Genomic DNA, 16,198 nt, shown 5'->3' on the forward strand with positions numbered 1-16,198 from the left:
CCAGTTCCCTCTACCTTCTCCATCTGGCCCTGCCTCCAGGGCCCTTTCCTGCCAACCTAAACATTGTCTTTGCCTGCTCAGCTGTAAGTCACTTTTTCCAGGAACAAGTATGGCGCCCTGTGTCCCTTTCTTACGTTACTCTCCCCAGTGATGCCTGTTGGCTTAATGACTATATGTGGCATGAGGGGTGGAGCATATTGGCTCTACCATGGAGTCCCATTATACCCCCACAGCAAATCACTCTACCTCCCAGGGTTTTGATTTCCCCACCTGCCTGATGGGAGGGTGACACTGGCCTGACTCTTCATGGGAAGTCACTAGTTACAGCTCTAACATCTCAATAAAAATGCAAAATGTTATCGTTTGAAAGCTGTGCTTAACCTTCAATGAAACTGTGGCACCATCAGTCCATGTAGAAGTGTCCAAAGTGAAGGAGGCCACTCCTGTACTGTCTGTGAGGTAGGTTTGAGTCTCTTCTTTGTTGCTGACATGTACAGAGAGATAAACTTCTCTATTCTTCAGCGGGGTCCCAGCTGCACTTCTCAGTTCCAGCTACAAGGAGACAGAATAGAAGTGAGAGGTGGAAATGTAAATGTATCTGACTGAAAAGGTGTCCCTCCCCCTCATCCTGGCTTAGGAATCACCCTGCTGTCCACAATGTGCCCACAGTCCCTTCCAGCTGCTGACCCTCCCTTGTCCCTAGCTCCTTTCCCTAATAGCAAACCCAAGGCCACCTCCACAAACACATCCCCAGAGCCACCCCAACAGCTCCAGAGTGGCCAACCTTCAAATCCCTGCAGACAAGAGAGACCTAGAAAGGGAGGAGGACTAAGGGAGCAAGGGGACCACTTTTAGGACCATGCAACTTAGTCCTTGCCTTCCCATTTGCCTCTGGAGAAGGACTTCCCCAGTATCTCTCTTATTCACTTACTCTACCGTAGTAGGGGGCTCCTGGCTGGTAGTAGATATTTTTGTCCAGAAACTGAAGAGAAGTGATGGCAGAAGAGACCCTGCAGCTCTGAGTGGTGTTGAACTCCACCCCTATAGGAGGAGGCAGACAGAGAATTTAGGGTGAGTGGTACATGGGTGTCACTGGATGGGTGTCTGACTGGATGCTCCCCATGCAGTGGTTTAGAACATGGTCTTATACCACAGTGGGGGCAGATGGGCTGCTCCTTTCCCACCGGAGAATCATCTTATCTGTATGATGAGCAATAGCAGTAGGGCCTGTCCTACCTAGTGCATGTCAGCCTCAAGGAATTCATTGGCAGGGATTCACAGAAGGATGTAAAGGGATGAAACTGAACAAATAGGGGAAGTACCAGGATGGATAACTAGCAAACATTTGCCTAAGACTAAGAGCAAGAGGGGGATGGGAGGCTGTGGGAGCATGGAAGTCCCATTGGTGGGCGAGATTTTTAGAACTAGCACAGGACAAAGCCCTGAGCCATCAGTTGTATAGTATCATCCTATGTTGCCTGGGCTGAGGGTGGAGGCATTGTCATGATGCATCTGGATACAGTGATCAGTACTGAATGAGGCACAGACAGTGCTCAAGGAGGGTGTGGGCCCACTCCAAAGTTTCTGGAGTCTCCTGCAATCTCTTCTCATTCCAAGTGTCCTTTCCCAGGTTATACTGCAAGAACAGAGGAAGCCACCTAGCACCTTGCAGCCAAAGTAAAAGAAACAACTGAGTACCAGCAGGATCATCTCTACTCTGAAGATGTCAGCTCAGCCTAGGTCTACGTGACAGATCTCAGCCAGCTTAGCTCCATCAGTCAGGAGAAAGAACAATTCAACCCTGACAGTGCTGAGTCAGCAGAAATCTCTGGTGTAGATGCAGCTACACCAACACAGCCGGACTGCAACAAGTACAGCTCAAATCAAGGGAGGGGGAGAATTATATTGGTACAACACATAGTACAGCTGGGAGCTGTATGCTGGAAGCTCTAGGGAAAAGGGGCAGAGAATGGATTGGTTTGGATTGTCCCTTCTTATATGATCTTCCCCTTAGCATCTGCTTTTTACCACTGTGAGTGACAGCATATGGGGCTGGATGAACCTGTGGGTTGACCCAGTAGGACATTTCTGATGTCTACACCAGGAGCCCTTTGTCACTCTGCCACATGGGTGAAGTGTTCCTTATGCAGATAGGATCAATTCAGCTCTCATGGAAGCCAACAAAGAAACTCTTCTAGGTTTTAGTGGGAAGAAGGTAGGTTCCTCTGTGGGAGCAGGAGGTATCTCATGATGTGAGGAAAGCATTAGAGGCAATTGATAGTCTCCAAATATAGAGCCCTTAGTACCTGTTCCACTTTCTTTCAGGAAGGCCACAACCTCTAAACTGAAGTGGTAGTTGTTGTACAGAGTCAAATTGTAGATCTGAGTGTCCACCATAGCAGCAAAGCAGCCATCAGGGTTTGTCTGGAAAGAAGATGATTGCACTAGTTACCCAAAAATTTGTGTTACAATCCCATTATAGAACTCAGGGCACCAAGGGCAGAAGCCCCAGCCTCTTGAGCTAAAAAAATGCTGTAACTGAGTAGAACTGGTCAGATTTATTCTGTAAATGTAGAAATCCTGGGGGAATTCTGTCATCACATGATTAGCCCCAGCTTGCGTGCTCACAGAGATGCCACAACCTAGAAATGGAGCACCTGCACCCTTGGAGTACTTCATATTTTTCAGGAGGGCAAAATCCATTCTTAACACGGTGTCCAGGCTATTTAACACCATGCTAACAGATACAGATGCACAAGTAAGGAGGCAAATGCATGTAAAATTTGTGATGTGTCACAACTTTGGCATCCCTCAGGGGAAAGAGGCCCAGAACTGGAGGACTGCACTCCTCACAGGCACACTGTCCCTTTCTCTCCATTGCAAATCAGCATCTAGGATCATAGGAAAGTAGAGTTGGAAAGGACCTCTTAGAGTCATCTAGTTCAGCCCCTTGTTCAAGGCAGGATCATCCCTGACTAAACCATCCCAGCCAAGTGTTTAACCTGCTTTTGAAAGTTTCCAAGCATGGAGATTCTCCAGCTTCTCTAGGTTGCTTGCTCCAATGCTTGACTATGTTCATAGTCATATACAGGTCTACACCATGTGAACATCTAGCCCAAGGCCTCTCCAGCCCCATGGGGGACAAAATTATGTGTGCTGTGTGTGTGCATATGTATCACTTGTGCGGCACTGTCCATCTGTATTGTGGTTTAATCCAGGGTCTGGTTCGCTCATGAACCCAGCCCTGAGTGAACTCAGCAAGTTCCCCCAGGAGTCATCTTGTAGAGGTATCTTGAAGTCCATGAGTGACTGGTGCCTCCTGAATTGGGGGTGTGGGGGCATCTGCAGAAGCTGCCAACGGCAGCGGCCCTGTTGCGGGGGCACCAGCCCTACCAACAGCATCAGTGTTGGCCATCGGGGGGGTACTGGCCCCATCACGGCGGGCATGTGCACCCCCTACCAGTTGCCTATGTTGAAGTCTCTCCTCCTGGAAGGTGCACTAGGTCAATAGCAGATGACTCTTCTACACTCTTTCCCCCTTAACATCCCTCTATTTCTTGAGCACAGTCTTCACAGCACCGCTTCATGTGCTTACCTGGCCAGAGAACTCTTGGCAGATATCAGCCTTTGTTTTCAGTGAGTACCCACCATAGTGTATCCACCTGCGGCACACAGAGGCCCGCACTCTGCCCTGGACTGGCTTCCCATATGTGTACCTGGTTTAGAGGGTAGAGGAGACACAAAGCTTCACTCACACAGACAATCGCACAGCAATGGCCTTGCTGGATAAATAAACATCAGCCAGCATCTGGCCTGAAGCCATACAAATTGCACTGGGTCACAGTCTCAAAGCTGCTCAGGCCCAGAGAAGCTTAGTGCTTCATGGAGAAAACCAGCAGGTAGGAGTGTGGCACTCTCTCCCCCATACAAATGTGGACCCCAGTACCCCAGGGAGGTGCTAGGAAGTGCTATGCTTCAGGAAAGGGGTGGTTGCTTAGGTAGGGAGTCTTCCCCTCTGCATTAGCATGGCCTCCATTGCCATAGAGTCATATTGTTGGGGTACTGCACTGCAGGGAATGTGCTTCAGTTAGTGGATGCATCCTGGTATCTAAGGCCTTGCTCATTTAAGGAACTCTGAGCAGAGCACAAGGGCATCCTGAATTGGGAATGGCAGGGTGTCTCAGAGGGATGGGATGGCAGGGACTGTCCTGGGCTTTATTCAGTCTAGAAAATGCCAGCTGTCAGCTCACATGCCACAGGCTTGAAACTGGAATTGCTCCTCCAGGATGGTAACCACTGAGGGCATCTGAATCGCCAGGCTGAATTTGGGCGGCACTGTGAGAAAGTAAGAGAAACTGCATGTATGTGCGTATGTGGTAGAGGGGTGGGGCGCAAGGGGCAAATGATTCCTCCACCCACCTCCACACACCTGAAGAAAGAATTCCCCTCACCTTTCCCCAACTGGGCCAGAAAGAGGTCCTACAGGGAGAGACAGATCTGTGCAATGGGGGGAGGAAGACTGGCAGGGTATGAGCAAGTAGGCATGAAGCCCCACAGCTTGCACTTAGACCTGCCTGAAGGACAGTCATTGTAAGCTTTTTCTCTGGCTGAGAGCAAGCATCCCAAGAGGAAGGAGGGCATAGGTTTGTGGGCATGAGACACGGCATGAAACCCAGAGGCATATGCAAGAGACAACTCTCCCTTCTTGCTTCCAGGCACATTTGGGGACTCTGTAGTGGGGGGATGATGCCAGGGGACTGTGTGAAGATAGTGCTGGCTAGAGCTCCTCATGTTTCACCAGAGCCTAGCACACACTTGTGCCTAAATGCTGGCATCTGGAAGGCCCCAACTGCCTGGACGTAAGAAACCACACTCCTCAGCTGTTCTGGCCAGTGGCTCTTACCATATTCCTCTACCCTGAAGGTGTTCTTGAGGCCAGGCAGGTTGATGGTGTATTCTCCAATGAGTGCTTCTGCGGCCAAGGGAAAGGACAGGTCTATAATGCCTTGAGTTGGGGTCACGTTCAACCATTGTCCAATCCGGTTCCCCTTGGGGTCCTGTCCAGGCAGCAGGGAGGGGAGGTTATGCCAGTAATACAGAGGAATTCCATAACAAGGAGCTGGACACCCCAGGCACTCATAACTTTAAGGCAGTGGCAGGGATTAAATTCACCCCTCTCTTGCTACAGGAGGCAAGGACTCAACAGATTATGGAGCTGAAGGTACGTCTCCAAGAGATGCTACCAAAACACAGGCTGCAGCACAAATGCCAAAGAAGTCCCAGTCAGTGGAGGGTGCATGCATACATGCACTCATGCACACACACACACACACACACACACACACACACACACAGACACTTTATCACACTGTCATTTTCTGTAGTACATGCTGTGTAAGTCAACAGAGATCAGCAACTACAGGGTGATGGGGCTCTGTTTACCACACACGTATTAAACTGGGAGCTGCGGACTTTATGCGGGCAGAAAATGCCAGTGATTACTGAATGTGTATGGTCTAGCCTGTAGAAATCAGCCCAAATGTCTAAAATGTCCAAATGGATTTTGTAGCTGTGATCATCGTCTGGACTGAACACTTGGATTCACTTATTGACTTCCACCACAGTTTTAACAGCTATCACCCCTCAAGCAAACTTTCTTGGAATATTCCTACATCAAGTTTCTAGATACCACAGTCCAAATCCAGGATGACACCATACAAACCACCTTATACAAAAAGCCCACAGGCCACTGTACTTATATCCACAGAACCAGCAGTCAGCCCAAGCACACCAAAAAACTGTAATCTCCAGTCATGCCCTCAGAAACCACCACACCTGCTCTAAGGAGAACACTCCTGATGCCCACCTAACCAGCCTAAAAAAAATCTTCCGTTATACAAGGACACTTCAGTACAGAAACAGACCTTACATTTGAAAGAGCTAACCAAAGACCCCAACCTACTACAACACAATAAGAAACCCCCCTGTGATGGCACACCCACAACCCAACACAGGAATCAACTGGCAGAATCACCAAACAGCAACAGCCTACACTCAACAAAGATCAGACCTTGAAGAAAATATTCACAGTCCCTTTCCCAACTCATCATCAGAAGCAAACTCCCCACTGGCCAACAGACATCAAGTGGGACGCAGCTTGCTTTAGCAAGAAATGCTTAATCTGTCAACATCCCAACTGCAATTACAGTCAGCGCCCCCATAACAAAACCCTCAGAATCCATGGTTCTTACACATCTTTGCATGATGAAACACATCTTGTATTTGAAAGCTTGTCTAACTATCACAGCTAGGCAGTTGGTCCAAGAAGGGATATCACCCTAAGACAAGGGCATGCAATTATTTCAGGAGGAGGGCCACTTACCAAATTTTGGCAAGCTGTCAAGGGTTGCATGAGTAGCCCCACCCCTTGACAGAAGCCCCACCCCTTGGCTGCCATCCGGAACCAGAAGTCCCGTCCCTAACCTCTGACCTTTGCCACTGGAAGTTTCTCCCCTTGCCCCTGGAAGTACTCCTTTGGGGAAGAGGGTCTGCCATCTTAGAACAAAAAAAGAACTCCAAATTATATACTAAAAATCAAACACCCATAATATTTTTTGATTTAATTAAAAATAGATATGTTTGTCCTGATTTGTGCTGTATATATAAAAGTGATTGCATAATAGCTCAAAATGCAGTCTTACTCTTGTATATTGTATGGGGAGTGCAGGGGTGTTGGGGGTAAAGGTAGGTGGGTGTGGGGTTTGTGGGGAGCTGTGAGTGTGTGTGTGGATGTGGGTGAGTGGGTATGGGGGGTTTGTGGGGATGTGAGAGAGTGTGTGTGTGTCTGTGTGGGTACAGTATTTGTGGGATGTGTGACTATGTGTGGGGGAGGGTTTGAGGGTATGTGGGGTGTACATGAGAACCCCCCACATATGCCCCCTGAGCCTGTCAACACCCTCCCCACAACAGCCCAGAGCCCGAGTGCTCTGTGGCGCTTCCCTGCCACCACCAACAGCATGCAGCCTGAGTGTGCTCCACACCCACCCTGCACCGCATGGCCGCATGGAGCAGTAGCGGCAGGAACCAGCATGTGCAGCTGCGACACTGAATGCCCCACACCAGCTCCAGGCTCACTTCTCCGGGCTGAGCAGTGGCAGCAGCAGCTGGGCAAAAACTGCTGCTCGGCGTGGGGGAAAGCAGCCCCTCTCCCTTGACACTGCTGGGCAGTTTTTGGTGCGGCCCCTTGGAGCCCACGCTGTGCTAGGTTGCGGTGCGGCTCCTTCACCACCACCTGTGAGCTGCTCTGCAGCTGCTCCGCACTGTTACCGCTGCTGCGCTGGGCAGCCTAGAGGCGACGGTGAAGGAGCTACACAGCAGCCTAGTGTGGCGCGGACTCCAGGCAGCTGTACCAAAAACTGCCCAGCAGTGGCAAGGGGGAATGGTTGCTTTCCCCCGTGCTGAGCAGCAGTTTCTGACCAGCTGCTGCTGCTGCCACTACTGCTGCTGTGACTACTACTCAACCCTGATGGGCATGCCTGGAGCTGGTGCAGGGCTCAGGCTCAGCAGTGGAAGCATGGGACAAACTGCTGCTCAGCACGGGGGTAAAAGCAGTCACCCACCCTCACACCGCTGGCACTTCCTGGTGCAGCCACTTGGAGCCTGCACTGCACTGCCCTGTGTCTGCTCTGTGCTGCAGTCGATGCCCCTTGGGACAGCCCAGAGGTGGCGGTGATGCAGTGGAGATGCAGGACAGCCCCACATGAACTCTGAGCAGCTGCACCAGGAAGCAACAGCAGCAGGAGGGGGAGGACTGCTTTCCCCCCACCCTGAGCAGGAGTTTGTCCCATGCCGCCACTGCTCAGCCCGGACGGGTGAGTGCGGGGTGCACAGGGTTAGGGTAGCGTGTGCTGGTCCCCACCTGTACCGTGGGGCTGGGGTGGGGGAAACTGGGAGTGAGTGGGCATGCGGGAGCACAGGGCCTGCACTGGTGCCAGCGCAGCGGGGCCCAGAGAAGGACGGCAGGAGCAGGGTCCTGGCCGTCAGGGGCTCTGTGGAGCTGAGCCAGCTCCCCCCTTTCCCTGTTGGCACAGCCCAGTCCAGCTCCATAGACCCCTGCCAGCTCACACCCCGCACTCCTGCTGGCCCACTCTGGGCCTTGCTGGCACTGGCCCCATGGTCCCGCATACCCGCTTGCTTCCATTCTCCCCCCATGCTCCTGCCACCTTTTTCTCCATTTTCCTGTCCACCCACTGGCAGCTCCTAGACCATGTGACTCCCAGCTGCATGGCCACAATGGCAGGCCTCAGCAGGAGCCAGCCCTGCCCCGAGGACTGAGGCGATTGCCTGCAGTCCTTCCTGCCCCCCTTTTTTTACCTGAATTTCCTGCTCCAGCGCAGGGAGGCAGGAACAGCCCCATCATCCTAGGCCAGAAGCCTCTGCTAGGCAGAAGCTTCTAGCGGGGGGGGAGGAAGGGGGGTGGGCCTTGCTGTTGCATGGTCCTGCCATGGCTTCCTCTGGGTCCTCCTGTCATCTTTGACAGGCAGCCAGGGGCAGATAGATATTAATTTTCTAAATTTTTTAAGGGCCCCATGGGTTGGATAGAATGGTCTGTCAAGCCAGATCCAGCCTGCAGGCTGTATTTTGCCCATCCCTGCCCTGAGAAATCCTTGCCTCTTGCAAACTGATTTCAGAAGATGTTGTGTGTTTCTGCATTGTTAGGGACTGGCTCCTGGCAATGGGCGGGGGTGTAGGTGCGCAGATATACACACTTTGTTGGTCCCTGTTAGATGGAATTAGAATTGCTCTTGATGGTGTGTCCTAAGCTTTGTACTGCTAACAGTTAACTGTGGTTCCCCTCTAGCTCAAGTTCTCAGGGGCCATATTTTATCTATAATATGAAAAGCAAACAAATTCACAAGATTTTAAGGAAAGTTGCTGGAAGCTGCTAACCAGTGTGGGGGATTGTGACTCTCCAAATCATACAACTTGATCAAGGACAAGAGATCACATGATACTTGGGGAATGGTTGACCACCCAGGGGCTGTCATTCAGCGGTCCACACCAGGCAGCAACACAGTTCAAGTATGGATGCCTGGATTCAGACTCATGCAGGTAGGCTGTGGGTAACAAGGGGAGGGACACCAGGAAAGCAGGAATTTTCTTGATGCATATTAGTATTATGGGTTCCCCCCCTCCCTATCTCCTTCCTTCCCTCCCCACTGAAACCCCAAAGCAAAGGGGAGCATCAGATCCTTTTAGAGTCAGGCATCTTACCTTCAGCTCCACCAGGCCATGCTGCAGAAAGGAAATAGTAGAGCCCTTGGTCAGATGCTTCTGAAATAAGTTCCCATCCCCAAATTCCCAGATCACTTGAACAGTCGGTGAACTCTCCTTGAAATCTCCCTGGTACCCAGTGGTTCAGCTTCAGTGTTGAGCTCTGACCCACAGACATTGTCTGATGAGGTACAGACTCTGAAACTGAACAAGGCTCTGGAGCTATGGCTCACAGTCTGGTCTCTCAGTGGCACAGTGCGCTAATACTTGGGGTCCTGTATCTGCCTCCCCCCAGAGGTTCTCCCCGCTTCCTTTCTGGTCTTACCGGTTCATTGCTGGCAATAAAGTTCTGGTCCAAGGTTACAATACGTGACTTGACTGCAGATCAAAAGGAAAGAGGATGCATTGAGTGAAATGTAATCAAAGAAACAAATAGCAAGTTATTAATGTCTAAATAAGAAAAGTTCTCCACATCAAAATAGGGGTGCACTGATACATCAGTCTGATATTGGATTGATACCGATATAAAGAAAATTGGCTGTATCGGGAATTGGCCTGAAGTGGCTGATAATTTGGCTGATAAATGTGCGTGCATGCAGCCACAGTGCAGCACACAGGCAGCAAGGAGCAGAACCTGCCAGCATGGAGAGTAGTATGAAGCTGATAAGTCTGTTGTGGTGGAAGGGGAAGAGGCAGGGAAGAAGCATGGGGGGAGCAGATCAACTCCCCCTGCAGTGAGGGTGGGAGGGAACAGGGGCAGGGGCAGGCACTACCCAGCTGGTGTGGGATGGGGCACAGAACAGAGCTGCGGCTTGGTGGGGGGAGGAAGGGGGCAGTTCCCGCCGCTGTGTGCACCGCAGGAGGGCAGGGAGCGGGGTGGTGCTCCCAGATCTGTGCGGGGTGGGGAGGGCAAGCTGCAGATGTGGTCTGGAGTCAGGGCTGTGCCAGGCTCTTTTTGGCAGGGGCTGCACTCAGGGTGGGCAGAGGTGGCTCTGGGAGCGGGGCTATCGAGGGAGCTGCAGCCACCCCAAATTTCACTGCAAGCCTCCCATAGCACTACTCCGAGCACTGCCGCTGCCTGCCCAGTGCAGCCCCTGTTCAACCTCCCACCTCCACCCACGCACTGGGAAGAGCCGGGTCTGGGCCGGGTGGGCAGCAGCTGTGCTAGGAGTGGTGCTACAGGGGGGCTACAGCCTCTAGCCCCCCTCCCAGTGCCACCACTGCTGCCTGTCCTGAGCCCAGCAAATCTGGGGGGCACATGGCCCCCCAACATGCCCACCTGGGGTGTGTGCAGTAGAGGGAGCTCCCCTGCTCTTGAAGAGCTGCAGCTCCATCCCGTGCCCTGCCCCACCCTGACTGGGCAACGCCTGCCCCCGCCCCCTCCCTCCTTCACTGCAGGGGGTGTTGGTCTGCTCCCCCCACACTTCTTCCCTGCTCCCTTGCCTTCCACCACAGCAGACTTACCAGTTGCATGCAGCTGTACCAGAAATCAGATCGGTATTGGGCAATATGCCTCCTTAAATATCTGCTATCTGTATTGGCCCCCAAAATCTCTATCAGCATACCTCTATATCAAAAGGCAGATATGCCTGACTGAGAGAAGAGAAGTCAGAGCCCAGAGTAACCATGGCTATTTGCCTCCAGCTTGCTTGAGAGGTGTCAGAGCCAGTTTTACTGAAAGGATGACAGAAGCTTTAAGGGTTTGCAGTGGGAAGACTAACTGCACCCAATTGGCCAGTTCTCACCGACTTTGTCTTTATGAGATGCTGACTGCACAGTTGTTACTGTGCATTCATTTAACACTTGCATATACAAGTACTAAATGACGCAAATGGCTTCCCCCAAATGGCGTCCCCAAATGGCTTCTTAGTGACACTGATTGCGCAGTAGCTTATGTCACTCTTCATGTTATGCGATGCTACTGCATAGTCAGCATCTCATGTACACGTGGCCACTTATGGTCCTGCTCAGGGCTAGTGCAGTCCTCATCTAGAGTGAATGTCTGTATCCTCCTAGTAGCAAATGCACGTGGAAATTTGGGATGTGCTAGGGCCGCACTGGGGAATGACCAGCCATGCTTTTCTGAGCCTTTTATAGCTGAGCTCCACAGAGGCCTGAGGGGAAATTCCACAATATAGCCCTGGCCCTGAAGCACCCCTGCAAGAGGGGGAGCTTGGCGTAGATAGCTCATCCATCATGTTATCATTATGGGGCACCCAGACCAGCCCTGACACATCAGTAAAGACTCTCCAGCCCCATCTGTGCTAGCACTCCCATGATTGCTAGCCCTGGTGGAGCTGCACAAGGGTCAGAGCCATGGAGGGAGCTGTCTGGGATATCCTTAGAGCAGGCATAGCCTTGGAGCAACAAAGCGAGACATCTTTGTGAGAGGTTTGTTTTTTCAAAACGCGCTCCTGGCCTGCAAACCAGACCTTAGTTGCATGTTTTGGGAAGGGCAGGCTGTACCTTACACTGGCATTCATGGGTGAGCCAGACCCTGGATTTAACCACAATGCAGGTGAAGAGTGCTAGCACAAGTGACACATATGCATGAACACAGCACATATTTCCCTGCTGCCTCATGCTCACCTGTCTGTCCAGGTTTGTACATAGGTTTGTCTGTCTGGATGAAGGTCCTCTTTGCCACAAGCTTCACCAGGACTTTCTGTCTTTCCTGAAATGCTGAGCCAGCCCCTAAACCTGTGACTTCCACAGTGGCCACTTCCTCTGAGCCCTTGGCAGGGGCAGGGACCTGTAGACAGAGTCACAAACCAACCATCATGATGGGCACAGCCCTGGAAGCTTCAGTGGTGGTGGAAGACTGCTTTACATTGCTCCCTCTGGGCACATCCAGATGAGCATGCACGTGTAGTTCTCAGTGCTGCAGCCCATCTGTGGCACAACAAACTGCATGTGCCACGCATACAGGCATTTGCCAGATTGCCACTGTTGGATCCCTGGCAGGCCCCCAGGACCCCAGGTAAGGCTGCTGGGGCCAGCCCAGGTGCTGACCCCAACCTCCCCTACCCCACTTGGGGCAACTTGCCATACACCAGAGTGCACATGCAGGGGACAAGTAGCAGTAACACAGGTATGTGCTGCTGCTATTTGTCCCTGGGGAATGCATGTTCCTGTTCATGAGAATGCACCCTCTGAGGCCCCTCATTCTGGAGGATGCTGAATGCTTTTACAGCATCTTTACTAAGGAAAGCTAAAGAGAGGGTGGAAGTGCAGTAGGGTGGAACTAAAGGGAGGCTGGCAGGTTTATGCAGGGAACCTGGGTTGGGATAGGAAGGGGGTGGAGGACAGAGCTGGGATGGTATGGTAGAGCTGTGGGGAAGCATAGGAAGGTTCAGTGCCTGAGTAGCGCAAGCACATGGGAAACCTGAGCTATCCATGTGCACAACCTATGTTCATTCAGCAACAGGGCACCCTAGCCAGGATCTGCCCCACTCAGAAGCAGCAGCATGTGGTCTCTGCTCCTCACCTGGAAGCTTGCACAGTCAAAGAAGCTGGGCTGGGAAATAGACCGTACAATGAGCGTCTGATTCCTGGCTTCAGTTTGCAGGGTGACCACCACCTGGAAAGGGACCCCTGAGGCTCTGTTGACCTGGAGGCAGACAGTCTCCGAGGAGGGGTAGAAGAGTTGAGCTGGGATGGCCACTGCATAGTTCCTGCAAGACAGGCAAGCCCCAGCTGTGATGAGATGTGTTTCCTGCAGGGCTAAATTCCCGGGTAGCCCAGCATCCTGCCACATGGGACTCAGCAGCTGGACTGTGGCAAAGTCTGGATCTACTGAAAACAAGATGATCTCGGAAACCTCACACCTGAATCAGGGCTGGGCCTCCCCTTTCCATCACTGTTATACCAGTCATCTCCTTTTCCAGACCCTACAGCATCCCTGTGACCTGCTGCCTCGCATAATATGTCCCTCTTATAAACTCCATGACCTCTGAGTGACCAGCAAACACCACAGGTAACTTGCTGAGTAGCACAGTCTGTGTCTGTCCCCCATGCTCTGTCAGGGGCTCCTTGGGCTTCAAAAGCTCAGGATTTATAGTTTTCGTCTGTGCCTCTAGTGGAGGGGGTGAAGGACTGCTCAGAAATAATTGTGCCCTGGAATGCACCAGACCCTGTGAATTGTTGGCAGCTCAAACATGCACACAGATTCTTGGCAGGATGAGTTCTGACTCGGATCCCATGCTGGCGGCCAAAGGCTTCCCAGCACTGGGGCAGCAGACAGAGCTGCAAGGGCAATGGGGACTGAAAAGCATCAGGGGAGGTTGCTTTCCCCATGGAGACCCCTTTCCCACCTCCCCTGTCTTCTCCCCCTCCTCCCCCATTGTCCCAGGAGCTTCATAGCAGGCAGTCGCCCTTGCTCCAGCCCTGAAAGACTGCCCACCGACCAACCTGCAGACAGGGAGCAACCTGGGTTCTTACAATGTCGTGGATGCTTCAGCTGTGCAAGGCAGGAGGAGGAGGACACAGCTCCACTGGATAGCCACACTCAGCATATCTGCGTGCAGGCCGACCTGGTCCCCAGGGAGGAGTTCCTGCTGGTTACCCCTCCTTCTCTCCTGCCCCTGCTCCTCTTCTTCCGTCTGTCGGGCGCCTGCGTCTGGATCTTTGACTTTAAGCCAAAAGGTAACAATCTGGCTGTGTATGGCTGCCACAGGGATGTGGGCGGGTGGATGAAGCTGGACAGTATCTCCCCTCCCCAATGTCAGAGTCACTTGCTTCAAAGGGCTTGTGACTGCTTCTGTGGGAAGGTATCTGCTCTCTCATTGCCTCCTTGGATCCCCCTCCAAGGCAGCAGCCAACACCAACAGCGCCCGTGTGTTGTTATTGAGAGAGCTTCATGTCTGGAAAAGGACTTCATACTGAGAGGACTTTTATCATGACTTCGTTAGAAATGCAGGAAGGAAAATTTATCCCTGGGGCTTTGCTGCCTTCTATGGATTTAGTCCAGGGTTCAGTTTGTTCCATGCAGTTTTTCATTCTTAGTGAAAAAAATCTAAGGGCCAGATGAGAGGAAATGAAAACTGAAAATATGAAAGGGGAGGCTTCTTGCATTAATGAGACAGCCCTGCCCAGCAGATCTCCGTGCTATCCCAGTCCTGGGCTCCTCACACAGCTCTGCTAGTGCTCCATCATCCCAACTGGAAGGAAAGAGGACATTTTACCACATCATTGTTTTCTTTTCTGTTTCCACTTGGTTTCAGGGGTGAATAGCAGAGTGGCCAGAGACAGACAGGAAGCCAAGGGGAAGATTTCTATAATAGGAGCAAAGGGCTGATAGCTGCCTCTCTCACTAGTTCAAGTTTGAACTTCAGTATTGCCTGAGTTTGTATAAAACAATACCGGGAGACAAACATTAGTGGCATAGTCACTGACCTGTGATGCATTTCCCCAGCATATTTATTTGGTGTAAAGGTTAGTGGGGAAGGTGGGGGGGAGCTATTATATGAGATTGTGAGTTGGGAGAGGGGGTGCGGTATACCATCTTATACACATACCACACCTAGTCTGCTATTCGAGTGAATCTGGGAAACTGCTTTTATGAGGAAGAAGCAAATGGCATGGAGCCACTCCTCTTGGCCTTTGTGTCCTTAGAGTAAGGCCTGTGGCAGGGCCCTGCAGTGGAGGTGAGAGGGAAGGGTAGGGTGGAGCAGTACTGGTGCAGTCCTGGACACATGCATTGGACATGAAATGAAGCACCACTGAAAGCAGCATAGAAGGATGACAGGTGACGAGCAGAATAGGTCGTGAGTGGATGTTTCTGAAGACAGCTCTTCTGTATTGTGCGAGGGGCGGGTTGTCAGGCAGGTAAATGGATAATGGCTGCATGAGATGCCAACACACTGTGATGGGGCTGACAACAGGCCGGCGCACAGCTGGGATAGTGCAGCAATGGGCCCTAGCAAAGGCACTACAAGCTGATTCCTCTTGCAGTTCCTGCTTCATCTGTGTTACAGCTCCTGGGCCCCACAGCTCAGCCATAGAGCCATTTCACACATGCTGGGGTGCGGTGGTCACAGGCCCAATCCCAAATGGGGGCAGGGGACCTGCCTTTACCCAGTAACGGGCAGGGTTAGGGGTGGGGCAGGGGTAACCATGTGGCCTTTACCCAGCAACTGGTGGAGACAGGTAAATATTGGCTGTGTCATTAGCCTAGGGGAGATGAGGTCCTGATGTCCCATATTGAATACACCCTTTGGACTCTGGAGTCTCTGAAGGACTGTTTAGAACTCAGCTGGATGTTCGGGATTCAGGCGTGGATCTAGCTAGGTATCTGTTCCAGTTCAAGCAATGGGGATAGTGATGCTGCTGTGGGCCCCGGCTCTGCTCCCAATCGCAGCTCCAGAGACTCTCAACCCGTAAGACTCTTTGCTTCTTTTTGAGGGGTCTAAGTGAGTGGGTGGGTCACTGAGGGGAGAAAGGGCTGTAGTGCCCAGAATCATAGCAATTAAGCTCTGGGGTCCTCACTGTCCAAGATACTCAGCACCTGAAGTTCCCACTGACTCTAGCTGTGGCTGTGGGTGTCTAGTATCCTTGCAGAAAAGACCCCCTGATATTTTCTGGTGCTGGGGGACAGGGCAGAGATACACAGGTTTCGGCTGGGTTCATCTCCTGTGGAGGGGGGTGAAATTCAATCTGCAGCCCCAGGGATTTTCCCCCCAGGTATAGCATTCTCACTCCAGCGCTGGCCTAGGCTGGCCCTGCCCATCTCCTAGGAATGGGACAAGTCTGCTCCTTGGTGGTGTGCAGTGCCCTGACCCCTCCCAGGGAATGTTGCCTCCTCCTGCGGTGCGATGCAGATTGCATCACAGGCCCCTCCACTCATGGTCTAGAGCTCTTTGGTAGTCCATACTCTCTTTCTTCAAGAGAGCAGTGGAGAGAGATACCCGCTGACCTGCCCCTGCAC

General features: G+C 52.1%; 2 protein-coding genes across 4 annotated transcripts in view; one reads left to right on the top strand and one right to left on the bottom strand.

The window, feature by feature from the left end:
- Positions 1-14,014, bottom strand: part of LOC149866626 (alpha-2-macroglobulin-like protein 1) — a 43,898-nt gene extending 29,884 nt beyond the window's left edge. For all 3 annotated transcript variants that reach the window (XR_016441933.1, XR_016441934.1, XM_090043964.1), the window contains exons 1-11: positions 13,714-14,014; positions 12,761-12,947; positions 11,863-12,025; positions 9,599-9,651; positions 9,274-9,294; positions 4,904-5,057; positions 4,251-4,335; positions 3,596-3,716; positions 2,307-2,424; positions 932-1,041; positions 382-552 (exon numbers count right to left, since the gene is read on the bottom strand). Coding sequence is in view for 1 of the 3 variants with exons in the window: in XM_090043964.1 (XP_089900090.1) it covers positions 382-552; positions 932-1,041; positions 2,307-2,424; positions 3,596-3,716; positions 4,251-4,335; positions 4,904-5,057; positions 9,274-9,294; positions 9,599-9,651; positions 11,863-12,025; positions 12,761-12,947; positions 13,714-13,787 (1,257 nt within the window). In the remaining 2 variants the exon portion in view is untranslated. The remainder of the gene's footprint in view (positions 1-381; positions 553-931; positions 1,042-2,306; positions 2,425-3,595; positions 3,717-4,250; positions 4,336-4,903; positions 5,058-9,273; positions 9,295-9,598; positions 9,652-11,862; positions 12,026-12,760; positions 12,948-13,713) is intronic.
- A 1,510-nt stretch (positions 14,015-15,524) lies between these two features.
- LOC149866627 (alpha-2-macroglobulin-like protein 1) overlaps positions 15,525-16,198 on the top strand; it is a 49,663-nt gene continuing 48,989 nt past the window's right edge. Inside the window, 1 exon segment of the mRNA XM_090041627.1 lies at positions 15,525-15,650. Coding sequence (XP_089897753.1) covers positions 15,583-15,650 — 68 coding nt within the window. The 5' untranslated portion in view covers positions 15,525-15,582.

This window comes from Crocodylus siamensis, chromosome 4 (genome assembly GCF_052110815.1).
Source record: "Crocodylus siamensis isolate JL-2025a chromosome 4, ASM5211081v1, whole genome shotgun sequence".
Lineage (NCBI taxonomy): Eukaryota > Metazoa > Chordata > Crocodylia > Crocodylidae > Crocodylus > Crocodylus siamensis.